At 42.0% G+C, this 16,182-nt stretch overlaps 1 protein-coding gene and 1 long non-coding RNA gene across 3 annotated transcripts in view; one reads left to right on the top strand and one right to left on the bottom strand.

Annotated features, from left to right (window-relative positions):
• Window positions 1-16,089, bottom strand: part of ATP2A1 (ATPase sarcoplasmic/endoplasmic reticulum Ca2+ transporting 1) — a 43,015-nt gene extending 26,926 nt beyond the window's left edge. For both annotated transcript variants that reach the window (XM_073004542.2, XM_073004543.2), the window contains exons 1-5: window positions 15,972-16,089; window positions 14,594-14,611; window positions 13,657-13,739; window positions 10,667-10,771; window positions 10,141-10,279 (exon numbers count right to left, since the gene is read on the bottom strand). In XM_073004542.2, the coding sequence (XP_072860643.1) occupies window positions 10,141-10,279; window positions 10,667-10,771; window positions 13,657-13,739; window positions 14,594-14,611; window positions 15,972-16,089 (463 nt within the window). The remainder of the gene's footprint in view (window positions 1-10,140; window positions 10,280-10,666; window positions 10,772-13,656; window positions 13,740-14,593; window positions 14,612-15,971) is intronic.
• LOC144583380 (uncharacterized) lies at window positions 3,801-10,899 on the top strand. The gene is made up of 2 exons (XR_013537122.1): window positions 3,801-3,964; window positions 7,704-10,899. It is a non-coding gene; the product is annotated as an uncharacterized LOC144583380 (long non-coding RNA).
• Window positions 16,090-16,182: the final 93 nt, after the last annotated feature.

Genomic DNA, 16,182 nt, shown 5'->3' on the forward strand with positions numbered 1-16,182 from the left:
GGCTTCTTTTTTTATGGCTCCTGTCACCATCTGCAGTGATCATGGAGCCCAAGAAAGTAGAATCTGTTACTGCCTCCATATCTTCCCCTTCTATTGCCAGGAGGTGATGGGATAAGATCATCACCAGCGAACTGTATGAAATCTTTTGTCTTTGCTGGAGGTAAGGTGAAGTGCCACAGGACATGAAGGATGCTAACATTGTCACATTGTATAAGAACAAAGGAGACAGGGGTGACTGCAATAACTATCATGGCATCTCTTCTCAGCGTTGTAGGGAAGCTGCTTGCCCGTGTTGGGCTGAAGAGACTCCAGGTGCTTGCAGACAGAGTCTATCCAGAATCACAGTGTGGATTTCGAGCTAATAGATCCACCACTGGCATGGTATTCTCCCTCAGACAGTTGCAGGAGAAAAGTAGGGAACAATGACAGCCACTCTTTGTGACCTTCATAGATCTCACAAAGGCCTTAGATTTGGTTAGCAGGGATGGCCTTTTTAAAATACTTCCCAAGATTGGATGTCCACCTCGACTCCTTAACATCATCAGGTCCTTTCATGAGGAAATGAAGGGCACTGTAGTTTTTGATGGCTCAACATCCGAAGTGGAGTAAAACAAGGCTGTGTCCTTGCGCCGACCCTGTTTTGGATCTTTTTTGCTACCATGCTGAAGCACGCATTTGGAACTGCAAGAGAAGATGTCTATCTCCGGACTAGATCAGAGGGAAAGCTCTTTAATCTCTCTAGATTGAGAGCGAAGACCAAAGTCCAACTGAAATGCATGTGGGGCGTCCTCTTCGCTGATGATGCAGCCATTGTTGCCCACTCTGCTGAAGAACTCCAACAACTCATGAATTGTTTTAGCAAGGCCTGCCAAGACTTTGGACTAACAATCAGCCATAGTACCTTGAGACTGAACAATGGCTAAGTAAGTAAGTAGATAGGACCAGTGGCCATGATCTTAGTTTTTTTGATGATGAGCTTCAGACTATTTTTTGCACTCAACTCTTTCAGCCTCATTAAGAAGTTCTTTAATTCCTCCTCACTTTCTGCCATCAGAGTGGTATGATCTGCATATCTGAGGTTGTTGATATTTCTTCCGCCAATCTTAATTCTGGTTTGGGATTCCTCCAGTCCAGCCTTTCTCATGATGTATTCTGCATATAAGTTAATTAAGCAGTGAGACAATATACAGCCTTGTCGTACTCCTTTCCCAATTTTGAGCCAATCATTTGTTCCATATCCAGTTCTGTTGCTTCCTGTCCCACATATAGATTTCTCAGGAGATAGATAAGGTGGTCAGACACCCCCATTTCTTTAAGAACTTGCCATAGTTTGTTGTGGTCGACACACTCAAAGGCTTTTGTGTAGTCAATGAAGGAGAAGTAGATGTTTTTCTGGAACTCTCTGGCTTTCTCCATAATCCAGCACATGTTAGCAATTTGGTCTCTAGTTCCTCTGCCCCTTTGAAATCCAGTTTGAACTTCTGAGAGTTCTCAGTCCACATATTGCTGAAGCCTACCTTGTAGGATTTTGAGCATAACCTTGCTAGTGTGTGAAATGAGTGCAATTGTACGATAGTTGGAGCATTCTTTGGCGCTGCCCTTCTTTAGGATTGGGATGCAGACTGATCTTTTCCAATCCTCTGGCCACTGCTGAGTTTTCCAAACTCACTGGCATATTGAGTGTAGCACCTTAACAGCATCATCTTTTAAGATTTTAAATAGTTCCACTGAAATGCCATCACCTCCACTGGCCTTGTTGTTATCCATGCTTTCTAAAGCCCACTTGACTTCACTCTCCAGGATGTCTGGCTCAAGGTCAGCAACCACACTATCTGGGTTGTCCGGGACATCCAGATATTTCTGGTATAATTCCTCTGTGTATTCTTGCCACCTACTGTAGAATTACAGAAATGCAACAGTAGGTAACACCTTTGTTAGACCACTAAAAAACTGAACAAACAGCCAGCTTTCATGGGTCAAGCCCACTTCTTCAGGCCATCTACCAATATTTTGCAGATAGTGCAGAAAAATTACAAATGAGAGTCCCAAAAATTCATGGCAGGTGGCTGTGCCAAGGGGAGTGAGATCTTGGGGTGGAAGGCTGGGGTGAGAAGCAGCCTGGGGTGACCACTGGAGGGCAGCACAGGACAGTGTGGGATATTTAATGGACCGGCCAATCAGGTCTGCTTTCAGAGTGAGGTTTCTATGCTTCTATCTTTTCCTCTGTTGGTAAACGGAAAGGAGGAACAAATGGGAAAAGAGCTTGAGTTATTATAATCTATAACCTTAGAACTGTAGAGTTGGAAGGGACCCTAGATCATCAAGTCCATCACCTATCAAAGAGGGGAATCGAACCTCCAGCCCCTGGCTCCACAGCCGGATGCCTAAACCACTGAGCTATACAAATGGAAGATTCCATTTACCTCTAATCTGGGAATTATAGGTCCAGAAATCTAAAATGTCCAAGTTCTATAAAAGCATACAGTATACTGTATTAATCTCAGGTTTATCTTTGGAAAACAGGTTTTGTGTTGCTTCCAAACTCAGCACCACATGTTTGGTCAAGGGCAACAATGACTGAAAAACAAATATGTGTGTATAATCTTGCAAAACCGAATCTCTCTTAAAACACATCAGTTTACTTTAAAATGACAAGTTTGTCTCTAACCAGCATCAGGACTTAATTCACCCAAACAATGGATGAAACTAGGAAATTGTCACTGTACTTTAGAAGAGGGAAAATGTAAAATTGTATGTTCCTCTATTTTTAAAAGGGTGTTAATCATATAGGACCACATGTAATCAAAATCGGTTCCTACATCAGAACTCTAGGTCTGGTTACTAAGAAGGAGGTCCCTCTGAATTTAGTGGTGAATATTCATACACATTTCTGCGGGATTGCAGTTTATGTAACTTAGCCTTTTGCCATAATATAGTACATTTTATGTGTGTAATTAAATACATATATCCTGTTTATTTTGATAAATTTTTCCTAAAAGGACTCAAGTTCACAATATGGAAGCATCTGTTCCATGTTATAAATAAAGCAGGGGGAGTTTCTAAACAAAGCAAGTGGGTACCCAAAATAAAGAGACCGCAAATGCTTCATTTCTGAACTATTTTAAGAAAGATTTATGCAAATTGAGTTAGTGAATTTCAGATTACACAATTTATAGGTAACAGAAACAAAAACATTGGCAATTTCTGACTTTTGGAATCATTTAGGTTATTCTGCTGTCTCTTTTTGATAATATTTGCCCCATATCACCTTGGTAACTAATTTGGTTTTACATGAATTTACAAAGGTTTGTCTTAAAAAACGTTTACTAGATACTTTTACCTCATAGTTTCTTCAAGCAGCTCCAAACCATATGCAGGTCTCTCCTCACCCCATTTTATCACAGGAATCTTATGAGTTACGTTCACCAGAGAGATAGTGGTTGCCCATAGCCAAACACTGATCTCCAGGGTACTAGTCTGATTCTCATACCTAGAGATCATTTGCTAATTTCTTCATTCTCATCGATTTAGCCTGTCTCAACACATCAAGCAAACTCAATATGGATGTTTTTAAGGTCTGTGAAATTCCTCACATACAGCATGAGAGAATTGTTTCCTCTTAAGGCTTTTGTATCTGTGCTAAATGTCTGCCTCAAATTAGTGTATATTCCTCTAATGAAAGTAAGCATGCACAGATAACATATGATGCACAGAAGAATGGCTAGTTGTTCAAAACAGTCCTCGTTTTTAATTTTTAGAAGTCCATGAAGCATATTGTAGCTTTATGTGATTTGTTTTTAATTTTTAGAAGTCCATGAAGCATATTGTAGCTTTATGTGATTTGCATGGTTTGTGCAAGAACTCTTACAAATTAAACAACTCTAACTAGCAAAAACATTTCTTGTTCTAGCAAGCAAGAAGAAAAAAAATCTTTGCAGTTCATCGTTCTTGGTTGGAGAATGAGGTGAGCAAGGATTTTTATCACTACTTGAACTACACTAGCTCTCACGTCTTTAAGAAACATATTTGAGAGACAATCTTGTGCCAGAAGTTATTTACATTGGTTTCAGTGAACTGTTTAAAATCAGAGCCATCGATTGTTAATCAATTTTGAAATGTGACTACACTACTCAAAAATCAGTTTCCTACAATATATATATTGTGTCAGAATGAGTCTGAAAAAGAGGCGTAGCTGTTTTTATATACTGTATATAAAATTCTGCTATGCCTTTTTTTTCTGACTCATTGTTATCCAAACACTGGATAATACAAAACCAAATGTATTTTTCAAACCACATTTTTATTTGCATGAATCTTTCTTAGGAAAAGAACAACTCAAATTCGGTTTACTGTTACTACAGTGCCCTGTTCGGAGAAAAAGAAAAACCCCACACGGTTCTTTTTGACACCTATCCCATGATTTTTTTCCCCTCCTCTTTCTGTACTATGCTAAATAAAGTTACTTCCAAACAGAGGAGTTTACTGTATTCCCATCTCCAACTGATCTTCCCTTTCTCATCTCTCCCACCCCACCCTGTCTGCTCAGAATCGCCCCATGCCGTAAGTGAGTTATATTTATTAGGTAACATATAGCTATATGCTGTTCTGAAATAGTTTATTAGCTCCAGTCTGGTTACTGGGCAACCAATTCAAACATGTGCATACATAAGGTCCCCTCCCCCTTTAGGGCCTCGGGAAGTGAGAAAGCAATTAATGCATAATTTTAATACACATATTCTTAAATAAATAAAGCATCTACATAGGTAGGTCTTGCTGAGGAGACCCTAACAGAGTTTGGTTTGGGAGAAATTATCAGAAGATATGTTTTGGTGCCTACAGGCATATGAATGAGGGCTAAGAGAAGTGGGGGATAGTTCTTTGGTCACATTCCTCAACTCCTGGCATACTCAAAAGGCAACCCTCCTCCATTCTGGCTCTCCTCTTTGCCTGCCTCCCTTCCATCTCCCAGGGCACAGTAACCCTAGATGTCCCCATGCACCCCAGCTCGCTTTTCCACCAGCGCATTAAGTGTCTCTCTCTCTCTCTCCTTGCCTGCCTCATCACATTCCCAAGGCATCACCAGCTGCCTGGTACAGTCCATACAAGGCTAAGCCGGTTATTGGGCAGCATCCACCTCCTGGTTGCCTTCTCTCCTTCAAGGAGATGGGGAGGTCATGGGTTCCCTTGACAAGGAGGGGAACTCAAGGCCAGGCCAGGCTGGGTGAGAGTTGGCAAAGACCATGTTCCTATATCCCCAAAGGTGATGCTAAAACTGCTTCACGAACCATACTCGAAAAAAGGCGAAAAAAAGACGAGGTATACAAAATTGGTAACGTGCTCCATAAGATCCCTTCTCAATATTATCTCTGTCTCAAATTCCCCCATCCCAGGAGCATCTGAACCTTGAATGTCTCCACAATGTACAGTATATGATTAAGCTGTGGAATCCCCTCCTTCAAGATATTGTATGGAGCTTTAGGAGGAAGCCAAGTAAAAATGATAGGACAGCCCTTGTACATTTAGGAGAGGATTTTCTCAGGTGCAGCTTGTCCTGCTTGGATAAGAAAAGTGGCCCTGGCTGGAATTCCTTCTCCTGTATAACTCTTAAGCACACAAAACTCTTGGCTCCTCTGTTCACCCCAGACATGTGTAGTTTTTTTTTAAAAAAAGAGGGCATGACAGATAGGGGGATCTGAGCTGTTGTTCTGTGCCATCAAGTTGGAATCGACTTATAGCGACCCTAATAAGTGATAAAATCAATTAAAAACACTGATGTTTCAGCAGGCCTTTCCCTCAGCCAATTCCTGATCTTCCCTCTTTTTTCCTCTCTCCTAGTGTTTGTCTCATCCTGTCTAAAATTTTCCCCCTTATTTAAAATTGTTTTAATTTATTGTATTACGCTTGCTGTAAGCCGCCTAGAGTGGTCTTAAGTGACTAGATTGGCGGGATATAAATAAAATAAAATAAAATAAATTAAAATAAAATAAATAAATAAATAAATAAATAAATAAATAAATAAATAAATAAATACATAAATAAATAAATAAATAAATAAATAAATAAATAAATAAATAAAATATATTTAAGGAGTGGTTTTACCAGTGCCACACCCCCACTGACTTTCCATGGCTGAGCGGAGATTCAAACCCAGGCCTCCTGAGGCCTAGTCTGTCACTCAACCCACTACACCACACTGGGGATTTAGCAAGGGCTATATTAGCTCCCATAGCTCAGAATGGAACCTCCCATTTTCTGAGGCACTTTAGCCATCTAACTCAGTGTCCCCGACCTCGGGCCTCCAGATGTTCTTAGACTTCAACTCCCAGAAATCCTGGCCAGCAGAGGTGGTGGTGAAGGCTTCTGGGAGTTGTAGTCCAAGAACATTTGGAGGCCCAGCATTGGGGACCACTGATCTAAGTGACAGATTCTGAGGTTCACATTTTAATTAAAATTCTGAGAATAGCTTTTCCAAGTTCAGGCTTCCTTACAGCATCCAGCTCTCTACAGTAGGAAGTCCCAGATGAAATGGCCTATCAGCTTTCATTTCCCCCCCTTAAAAAAACCCAACAGTATCTTTTAATCTACATATTTATTGACAAAATCAAAAGCGAGGGACAAAGGATAAAACATTGTGGCACCTTAACAGATTTGTTTCAGTATGAAACTTGATGGCTCAAAACCCACTTCCTCAGGCATTCTTGAACTAAAATTAGGGCAGGGAATCATTTTATAAATGATTTTAATGTATAATAAACTAAGAGTGCAAGGGGCAAAATTAAGAAGCATGACCAAATGAGTGGGCATTAAGTATGACAGTGGAAGAGTTTTTGTCCTATGTATCAAACAGAAGGAAGCATTTGTAGAACCTTCTGCAATTTATCTTTCAACCGTTTCTGAACTAAATTCAAGTTAATAAGTGTGTGTGTGTGTGTGTGCGTGCGTGCGTGTGTATACAGGAATGCACACACTTTTTAAAACAATATTTATGTGTTAAAGAGGCATTCCTCCTCATTGGCTGAAAGTGCATAAAAGCAAGGACCTTGGAACTTTTAACTGAAATAATATCAACTGTGGGTCCTGATGGCAATTTTTAGAGCATCTATTTTAATTGTATTTTAATTGTTTAATCTTTTTATTGTATTTTTATTGTATTTTAATTGTTGTAAGCCGCCCAGAGACCTTTGGGTAGAGTGGGCGGCATATAAGGCAGATAGATAGATAGATAGATAGATAGATAGATAGATAGATAGATAGATAGATAGATAGATAGATAGATAGATAGACAGATAGATAGATAGATAGATAGATAGATAGATAGATAGATAGATAGATAGATAGATAGATAGATAGATAGATAGATAGATAGATAGATACATAAACTTCATTTAAAATAATACAATTAGAAGGCCTGCTGCAGAGTAGGTTGGCTGCAAGTCCTGCTCTACAGAGGACAATCTCTGCTCTTTAAACATTGCCTAGTCCAAGTCCTATTTCAAAACAAGCTCCGGTAAGTTCTAGGCCTTGAAGTGGTTCCACAACACCTAACCTTTGGACTGCAGACTGACCCGGCCTATATTTTACTTCTTGAATTTTCCATTTAAATAACAGCAGTACTTTCTAGATTTGTGTCTATATCCATAAATTAGCTTATTTACTGTCCTCATATCTAGGTGATGCATTTCCTCTTTTCTTCCTGTCTACAGGTCCGTAGGTGGTGCAAAACCGCTGAGGGCTGCAAGGAACCTTTGACCTCTCTCCCAAGACAGGATGGGTGAAATGTTCAGGAGGCTGCCCCATTCCCTGAAGGACTACAGGAGGGTAGTGGGTGGTGGCTGCATGCCCTTTATATTTTGGAAACACTTGTGCAACTGGCCCTGGGAGTAAATGATCTCTGAATTAAATTAATTCAGAGAGAAGGGAAGGGATATTTTGGCCAACAGCCCAGCAGCAAGAACAGCTGTTACCCAGTAAGTGCAGCTGAAGGGGATTCCTCAGGGCTCTGTTTTCACTGCTCCACCTCCAGCCTGCACCCTCCATGGGGACTGTCTGTTCCCAAAACATCCCCTTCCCTCTCTCTCGGCCTCCATTCTAGGGTCAAGACAGGCCAAGCCCAAGGAGTAAACAAGCTCCATGATGGAGGGACAGGCATGGCTGGCGGGGGGGCACAAAGATCTTGCTGAAGCAGCAGCATCTGCAATACGCCCCCCCCCCCCCGTAAGCTTGGGGTTGAAGGAGGCCACCATTTGATCCCATGGGAAAAGTGCCCACATACCCCCCCCCAGACGCAGGTAATTGCTGCCCCAACCCGTCATTAGATAATTTGTCAGTGTCTAATAATGGCTTAGAAAATAGAAGTGGGGGAATCCCTAGGTTGAGGCTTTGCATAAAAATGCCATTGAAGGGTGAAACTGGCAGAAGCCAGCCCTGAAGTAGGCGCAAGGGTTGGGAATGGGAGGGGAAAAGAGGGTCTGACTGCTGGCAAGTTTGTTATTGCCAAGGACAGCTTAAAGTTCCCACAATGTTGCAGGAAGAATATTGAGTGGATTATCAGCAGTGCATTTTCTAAAAGGAAAAATTCAGATACCACATTATCTTACTTGTTTGAGACTTAGAACCTGGCCTAACTAAGGCCTAGTTGATATTCTCTTGTACCATTTAATAAACTGCAAGGGATAGAGAAGGCTTCCTGCCTCTATTTGTTTCTTCAAACAGAAGTTCTGCTGAACCTTCTCTTCTCAGCTAGAACCCTCCTCTTCCTTATATGAGCCGCAAAACGTAATTTCTGACCACACTGCCTGTGGTTATCCTACATTTCTCAGGAAATGGTGCTCTCTTGTTCAACACCCAACACCTTACATGCTAGGTACAGTGGTGCCTCGTGTAACGATGTTAATTGGTTCCCAAAAAAACATCGCTATGGGAAAACATCGGTAAGCGAAACACCATTTCCCATAGGAATGCATTGAAAACCGGTTAATCCATTCCAGTGGGAATGGATTACCGTCCTTAAGCGAAAATCGCTATAGGAAACTTCGCTAAGCGAAACAATGTTTCCCCCATTGGAATGCATTGAAGCCTATTCAATGCATTCCAGTGGTTTTGACAGGTCTGTTTTCGCTATTTTTAAAGTGTCTTAAAATGTTCGAAAACTGTTTTAAATGCTTGGAATTGTTAGTGCACCTTATAAAACCTTTGCAAACCTAATTTGGCTTTGTTCTGACTCTTCGTTAATTTTTGGTGAATTTCCCCCCCCCATTGGAATGTATTGAACTGTAGGTTCACTAAGCGAAACAGGGGGACCTAAACTGTAATCGCTAAGCGAGGCAAGGTCCCGAACATCGCTATGCGAAATTTCCCCATAGGGAACATCGCTAAATGGAGCACAAAATTGCTCCAAAAACCTCATCGCTAAGCGAATACATCATTAAACGAGGCAATCGCTAAGCGAGGCACCACTGTACTTAATATGGTAATGCCTGTCCTAGGCTATTCAATCCTCAATTGCTGACTGATCCTGCTAAGGCATAGAATACGGCCTATATAATCCAGACATGCAATGATCACATCAACAACTGCTTCAAACATCACAGACTCTCAACCATTTTAAGTCTCTGTAGTGGAGATACAGCAGTACCAATTCCTGATCCATTTGCCGCAGTTAATGTTGCCTGAGTAATACTGAGACCATCTTTTCCCCAAAGTGCCTTTGCCACACCATCAAAAAGACCACATTCTCTCCAGAAGGCAGAACAGAAAAGCCTCTGACGTAACTGACTCACAATCGCACTTGGTCCGTAAGAAGGTATGGCCTATAGAAAAGCAGAGGCTGGTTTTTTGCATAGCCATGATTTTTAATGCATAGCCATTAGAGGAAGGATCACCTGACTCTCTGTTCAATTAAAAAAGAGCAGTTATTCTGAACATCACCCTCAACACCCCAACAGCAACATCATCATTTCTAATTACATATTTTGAGTTGGGGACCTATGCTGTGAGCCACTGAGGGGTATAAAGGCTACATAAGATGTCTGGAGTTGTGCCAATATCTCCTTAATTCCAATTTGCTGCTTGCTGAGTCTTTTTCATCCTAAGTGGATCACTGCCTCTTCTTTAAGTCCTTTGCCCTGGCCCAGCACTCACCTGCCACCTCTGCGATGTCACCAGGAACCATGTCCCTGGCCTTTATTCTCTGCACAGACTTCCTGTCCGACCGATAGACCTTGCCCATCTCAGGCTCATACTCTTTTAAAGCCTCAATGGCGTTCTCGGCATTCCTCTCCTGCAAGCAGAACAGGCATAATCATAGTTTAGACACTCTGGCAGGTGGCAGCGATTTGTCCCTGTGAAAACAACTTATCCAGAAGAGGATGTTCTTCTGTCATCATACCATTCCCTTCTTTCAAAAGCAAGTAAACAAGCAAAAAAAAAAAAAAAAAAAGCAGCAATCCAGGTTGCATGTATGGGTGCAAATCAAGAATGTTTTTTTTTTTCTAATTCAGAGGTCCCTTGTGTGCCCTTCTTGAAGGGTTTCCATTTTCTCCCCTAGACACATTGATAGTTTCACTGACCTATCATACAGGGTTGTTACAATGACAACAGTCAATATATGCAAAGTATTTTGAAGCAGGTTATAATTTTTATTTATTTATTTAGTTAATTCATTTACCTGCCATACTCCAACAATTGCATTGGCAATCAAGATCAGCAAAATGACAAATGGTTCCACAAAAGCTGTAATGGTCTCCTCACCTTCCTCAAACCAGGCCAGCACCTATGAAGAAGACATACATGGTTAACTCTGAAGTGGCAGCATGGGGAGGGGAACAAATCTTCAGTCTCCATCATATACATACGTAGCTTTTCTCTTTTAATAAGGAGTCCCTGCTCAGTCTCTCCCCACCCCTCCCTTTTTCTCTTATCCTTCTGGGATTGCATTTGCCTTTTGATTCTTCTCAACATTTGGAATCTAGAGACAGCTGAACTCAGACTGTGCTTTGCATGTGCACAAGATGAAGAGTGTAATTTGATCCCATGAAATCTGAGAACATGGGTGCAAATGGCCCCTGCTTGCCTGAGTATGCCTAAGCAAGCATATAGATATAATGGATATAATATAATTGTGTAGGCAGGTGCAAGTGTGCAATTATACACACAGCTTCAGAAGAGAAAGGAAGGCTTGTGTCATCTACAGATGAAATGTATACAGGGTCCCACATTGCATCCTGCTGGAGGGCACAACACATGCATGTGTGTGTGTATTCCAGAAGAATAATTTGGGCACTGGTGCTTGGACACTTGCTGGGATGCAACATAAAATGTGGTTATGTTCATGATTTCAGAAGGACTCAAAATTGCAAGAATGATGGTATCAAGTCAGTCCTACAAATGTGTCTTGCAATGTTGAGCTGAAAATATTCCGGACAGCATTGAGATCTCTGTAATTAATATTACCAATGGGTCTGTTGCACGCACACACCCCAATTAATTCCCAGTTCCATAGTCGCAATTGGTAATCTGTAAGAAACCTACAGTTTACTGTAGCAGTGTGCAATTGTGACCCTCTAGATACTGTTGTATTACAGCCCCCATCAGCTCTAGAGTACATAACCAGTTATGTGAGATAATGGGAGTTGCAGTCCAACAACATCCACATGATGTTAGTTACAGCCCCTTGATTTATGGTGTGGATTCTTAAAATTGTCATAGTATTAGTGGAAACCATGCTATCCGATTTGTCAGATACCAAGGATGTGATTCTTCTTAGGGTGACTAGGGAATATATTCAATTATTGAAAATATGCCATAGAATAAGAAATAAATCTAGCGCTGTATCAGTCCAGCAAACTGGAGGAAGTGTATACCTGTGGTTATGTAATGGAGAGTTCGCATCATCTTCCAGTTTACCATTCTGAAATATGTGCATTACAAAGGCGTTATTTTTCCTACAATATGTTATTAAATCCAGGCCCGGGGGGGGGGCAGACCTTTCATCCATTCTGAAAAGCATATTATGCCCCCCCTATGCCCCCCCGATGGAATGAGGAAGTGGCTAGTGACTGGACCAGATATATCTAGTCACAAGTAGGGTGACACCCCCACACCCCATGTGATTAAGCAAAGTAAAGCAGCCATCTCAGCAGATGCTGAGAAGGGGTGGCAGTTATGAACCCACCCACCCCCACAATGTTTTGCCTCACCTCCTAAACTGGCATGCTTCCCTGGGATGTGCTGGATTATGCTATACTGAGTTGAGACTCAGCTGGAAGTGTCTGCATGTGGAACAGTGGAAAGTGTGCTAGTCTTTCTTTCTCTTCAGGCAGCAAAATGTCTCAGGCAGGCCCTTGACACAGTCCTTCTCCTGCATGTCTGAGAAGACTCAAGGAGGGCTCCTGGGTTTAGTAAGAAGGAGGTGGAGGGGACAGGCGACATGAGAACCAAGCCGCTAACTTATGACCTTTACAGCAACCTCCTGTTGCTGAGCCAGGCCATGTGCTCCTGGAGGATTTAATATCACACTCTAAGGAGGCCACATCTCAAGTGTCAAGAAACTGAGTAGCAGGACAAGCTGTGTTGAGGGAAACTTCAGCTTCTATTGCCTTCAGTTTTATGGTAACGGTGGTGGTAGTGGTGGTACGGGTGGAAAAGTTTCCCAAAGGGGTGGTAAAGGTTCTCCAATTAACCTATTTTCCTATTGCTGGCTTTGGTATAAGTATTTATTAGGGTACAGGCAGAAATAGCTAATTTAAGCGGTCAGGCTGCTGAGAATTAAATTCCCTGTATTTTGTTATGACAACCTTCTCTAGGTATACAAGCTGCTCTCTGGGATTAAGCTGAGTAGGGAGCTGGTTCTGTAAATTTATAGCAGAAGCTGGCAGTATACAGCACTAATTAGCCGAAAGCCACGGACAACATTACAGTACTGCCCTCCACCCCATACAAACACTCCAGATTAATTTTTCAATTTGTTTCTCCTTCTTAAAGAAAAAAAAGAAAAGGAAGGAAAATGGGTGTGCAAATGCACCTTTAATTAATGAATGTACAGGAAGCAGTTTAAAAATGCTTAATTAAATGCAGGATAACCTCAACTGATTAACTGGCCAGGGCTTCTGTCAAGTACAAGGCACAGACAGTGAGAAATGAAGCTTGAGCCACCATTGGCTGAAAAAAACTTCCACGTATCTCATGATTTAAATGCACATCTTAAGCACTGTTAAATGGCCAGCGCTGAGGGAAAAAATACACTCTTCAAATGCTCAGTATACTGGACACAGGTTCAAATTAGGCCTTCATTAAGTCCTCCAGTTATAGTTAAAGAGCTTTGTCAGTGTGTGTGAACTCCAGTTTCCCATGGACAACACCTGATGGTGTGGGTCAGGAGGATTTAACATTACAGAATAAATATTTGCAATTATTCAGCTACGATCAACCCAGGTTCTTGCAGAATATATGGCAGTTTCCCAACACAGGCCAGAACTAATCCTTGTTAATTGGGAATGGACTGAGGCCCCTCCACTACACAGTGATCTCTTTCAACACTGTAGCTCCTGTCCCCAGGCCCCTTGCCTTTCCTTGGCTCCTGCACTGAGAGATCCTCCTCAGTCCCGTATCAATTACAGAACTCATAGGTCACTCAGGCCCAATATGGTGGTTACTTACAAAGGAGATACATGCAGCGAGCAGAAGGATTCGCACAAGCAAGTCTTCAAATTGTTCCACCACCAGTTCCCATATGGATTTGCCTGACAAGCAAGAAAGAGAGGGAAGGGAAGTCTTAAAGAAAGCCAAGAAAAAGGAGGAAGAACTTGTTCTGTTGGCCTTCCTTGCCCTGTTTCTGAGGTGAGAAATGGGTAGAAGAGGGGAAGGTAGATGCAGCAGGCACTCCAAATGATCTGCAATTTCCACAAGAGATTGCCTCTGACATAGGTTTTTGAATAAGGCCTAATCTGAGAAGCTTGGGAAAATGATACCCCTTGAGGCCTTTTTGCATCTTAACAAAAGTTGATCTTTCTCCCTATACTAGGGCACTAAAGGGATGTTTGCCTCTTTGAGGAATCAACTCTGTCCTCCTAAATGTTCGTTGCTAACCCAGCAATACCTCAAAGGGCTGTGCTTTGATGAACTGTGATGGTCATTATGGGAGGACTGGCTAGCATCCTGAAATTCAAGCATTAAGAGGCAGAGGATAGGCAACCTTAGAAGCTAAGGTGTGCCAGGCTGTTCAGGTGATGATGAACTCTGGTAGGAGACAGGTGAGGCCTTTAGGGACAAAGACTGGGCCAGTCAGGTGACCCTGGCTCAGTCTGTTACTTCAGGGTAGGAGCTCCTAATGGAAAACCTCATGGTGAACCTCATGGCAAAACCTTTCAGACTAAGCAGAAAATACAGTTCGCATTTGTATTACTTCATCTTGTGGTTTTACTCTTCACTTTAGAGGCTCTGAGGAGGCTAACAGTCAAAAACATCAGGTCCAACCTGGCAGCCCTAGTTGGCCTTTCTCAAAGTTAAGCAAGATCATTGTACCCAAGGTACGTGACATTACAGAGAATTGTGTTAACATCTACAACGCCTTTCCATACTTGTGTTAAGGGCTCACCTTCTTCTGCTGGAAGTTCTGTGCATTTTGGAGACAACATATAAAGAAAGAAAAAGAAAGAGAAGTTGGTTAGGGTGTTTGTGATGATGACTTCGCAGACTGTGCTACTAAGGTAGAGACAGAGAAAGGATTGAGATTTAAAAGGCTCTGTGAGTTCACTTTATGAAGAGGTTGGTTTCTTGTACGGAGCTCAAGTTAAAGGAGGGACCAGAACTGAACAGGAGAATTAAGACATAGGGTAACACTCAGGTTTACACTGTAAGACAGATATGGGGCACAGCTATAGACTGTGAGGAGCCCCTATGTTTATGGAACACAGTTTTGAAATAAATGATAGAGCTCAAGCTACTGCTGCAGAAATTATGCTGAGAGTAGCAGGTCCTCTATGGCTGGACTCCAGAAGGAGACTGGGAGATGCAAAATGGTGTGTGTTACAGGCAGTTGCACATTTATGCACATAACACAAAGTGGCATAGATAAATACTCACAATCCCATGTTGTAAAATTCTTGCCATAATCTTACTGGGCAGTCCAGTATTTATGTTCTCCCCATTTCCTTCACTAAAATTGAGACTAAGATCTTGGAGGACATCACGTATGACAAAACAGAGAGGCGTTACATTGTTGTTCATGTTCAGTTGCCTATATCTTTGGCAGGATGCTCCTACCGTTGAACTAATGTTCTTCTCTTCTTAATGAACTCCATGGTGCCATTTTATTTTGTTACTTAACCCATTTCCCCAAGGATTTTCCTATCTCAGTTCTATCCTGCATCCAACAAGCTTCACCCTCAATAAATGTGAAAGATCAACACATCCCTCTCCCAGCTCCTGGCTGCTCCTACAAGTTGACCATCAGCAATTTTGATATCTGGTTCATACCAAAGGGAATTACTGGGTTATTCTTAGCAAAGTAGCAGCTGCCCTGTCCCCAGCTTGGCTCTCTTCCCCAAGCTTGAAATCTTCAGTGCTTCATCGCTTGCTATTGCTTCTGTCTCCATCCCTATTCACCTTCTATCAATAACTTCCAAGTTCCCATCAGATCCATCCTCCCTTCCTCCCTCCCTCCCTCTCTCCTGTAACTAAATAACGATATAGTAATTATGCTTTAAGATGTATCAAATCCTTCCTTCCATCTGCCCTTGCATTCATTCATTGAAAAGGTATAGAATCCATGTGTTTGCAGTTTTCCACCTTGCCATCCTGTACTTGATCATTCCTGTTTTCCTTCGGTTCTCATGCCCATTCTTCCAAGTCCATCCTTCAGTGGTCCATGCATCTCTTTCTGTTCCCTTCCCCCTTTCATTTTGCACTTCCCTGCACCTTGACACCTAGCCATATGGGTAAAAAAGAAGACCATCATTTTGATGGGCACTTACCATTGTGTCCATATTTGTCTAGGTTCTTCTTCACCTGCTCAGGAGAGAGGCCTGTGTTTTCATTCACTCCAAAGTAAGCCAGGCACTCTTCCGCTGTCTTGGCATGGGCGTTTTCCATTTTTGCCCCACCACAGCTGTCCTGTTGCTGTGTTTAAAAGCCTCTCTCTGCTCTTCTCCTTTGGCTTGGCCTGCTTCTGCTGCTCCCCAACAA

This window comes from Pogona vitticeps, chromosome 6 (genome assembly GCF_051106095.1).
Source record: "Pogona vitticeps strain Pit_001003342236 chromosome 6, PviZW2.1, whole genome shotgun sequence".
Classification (NCBI taxonomy): Eukaryota; Metazoa; Chordata; class Lepidosauria; order Squamata; family Agamidae; genus Pogona; species Pogona vitticeps.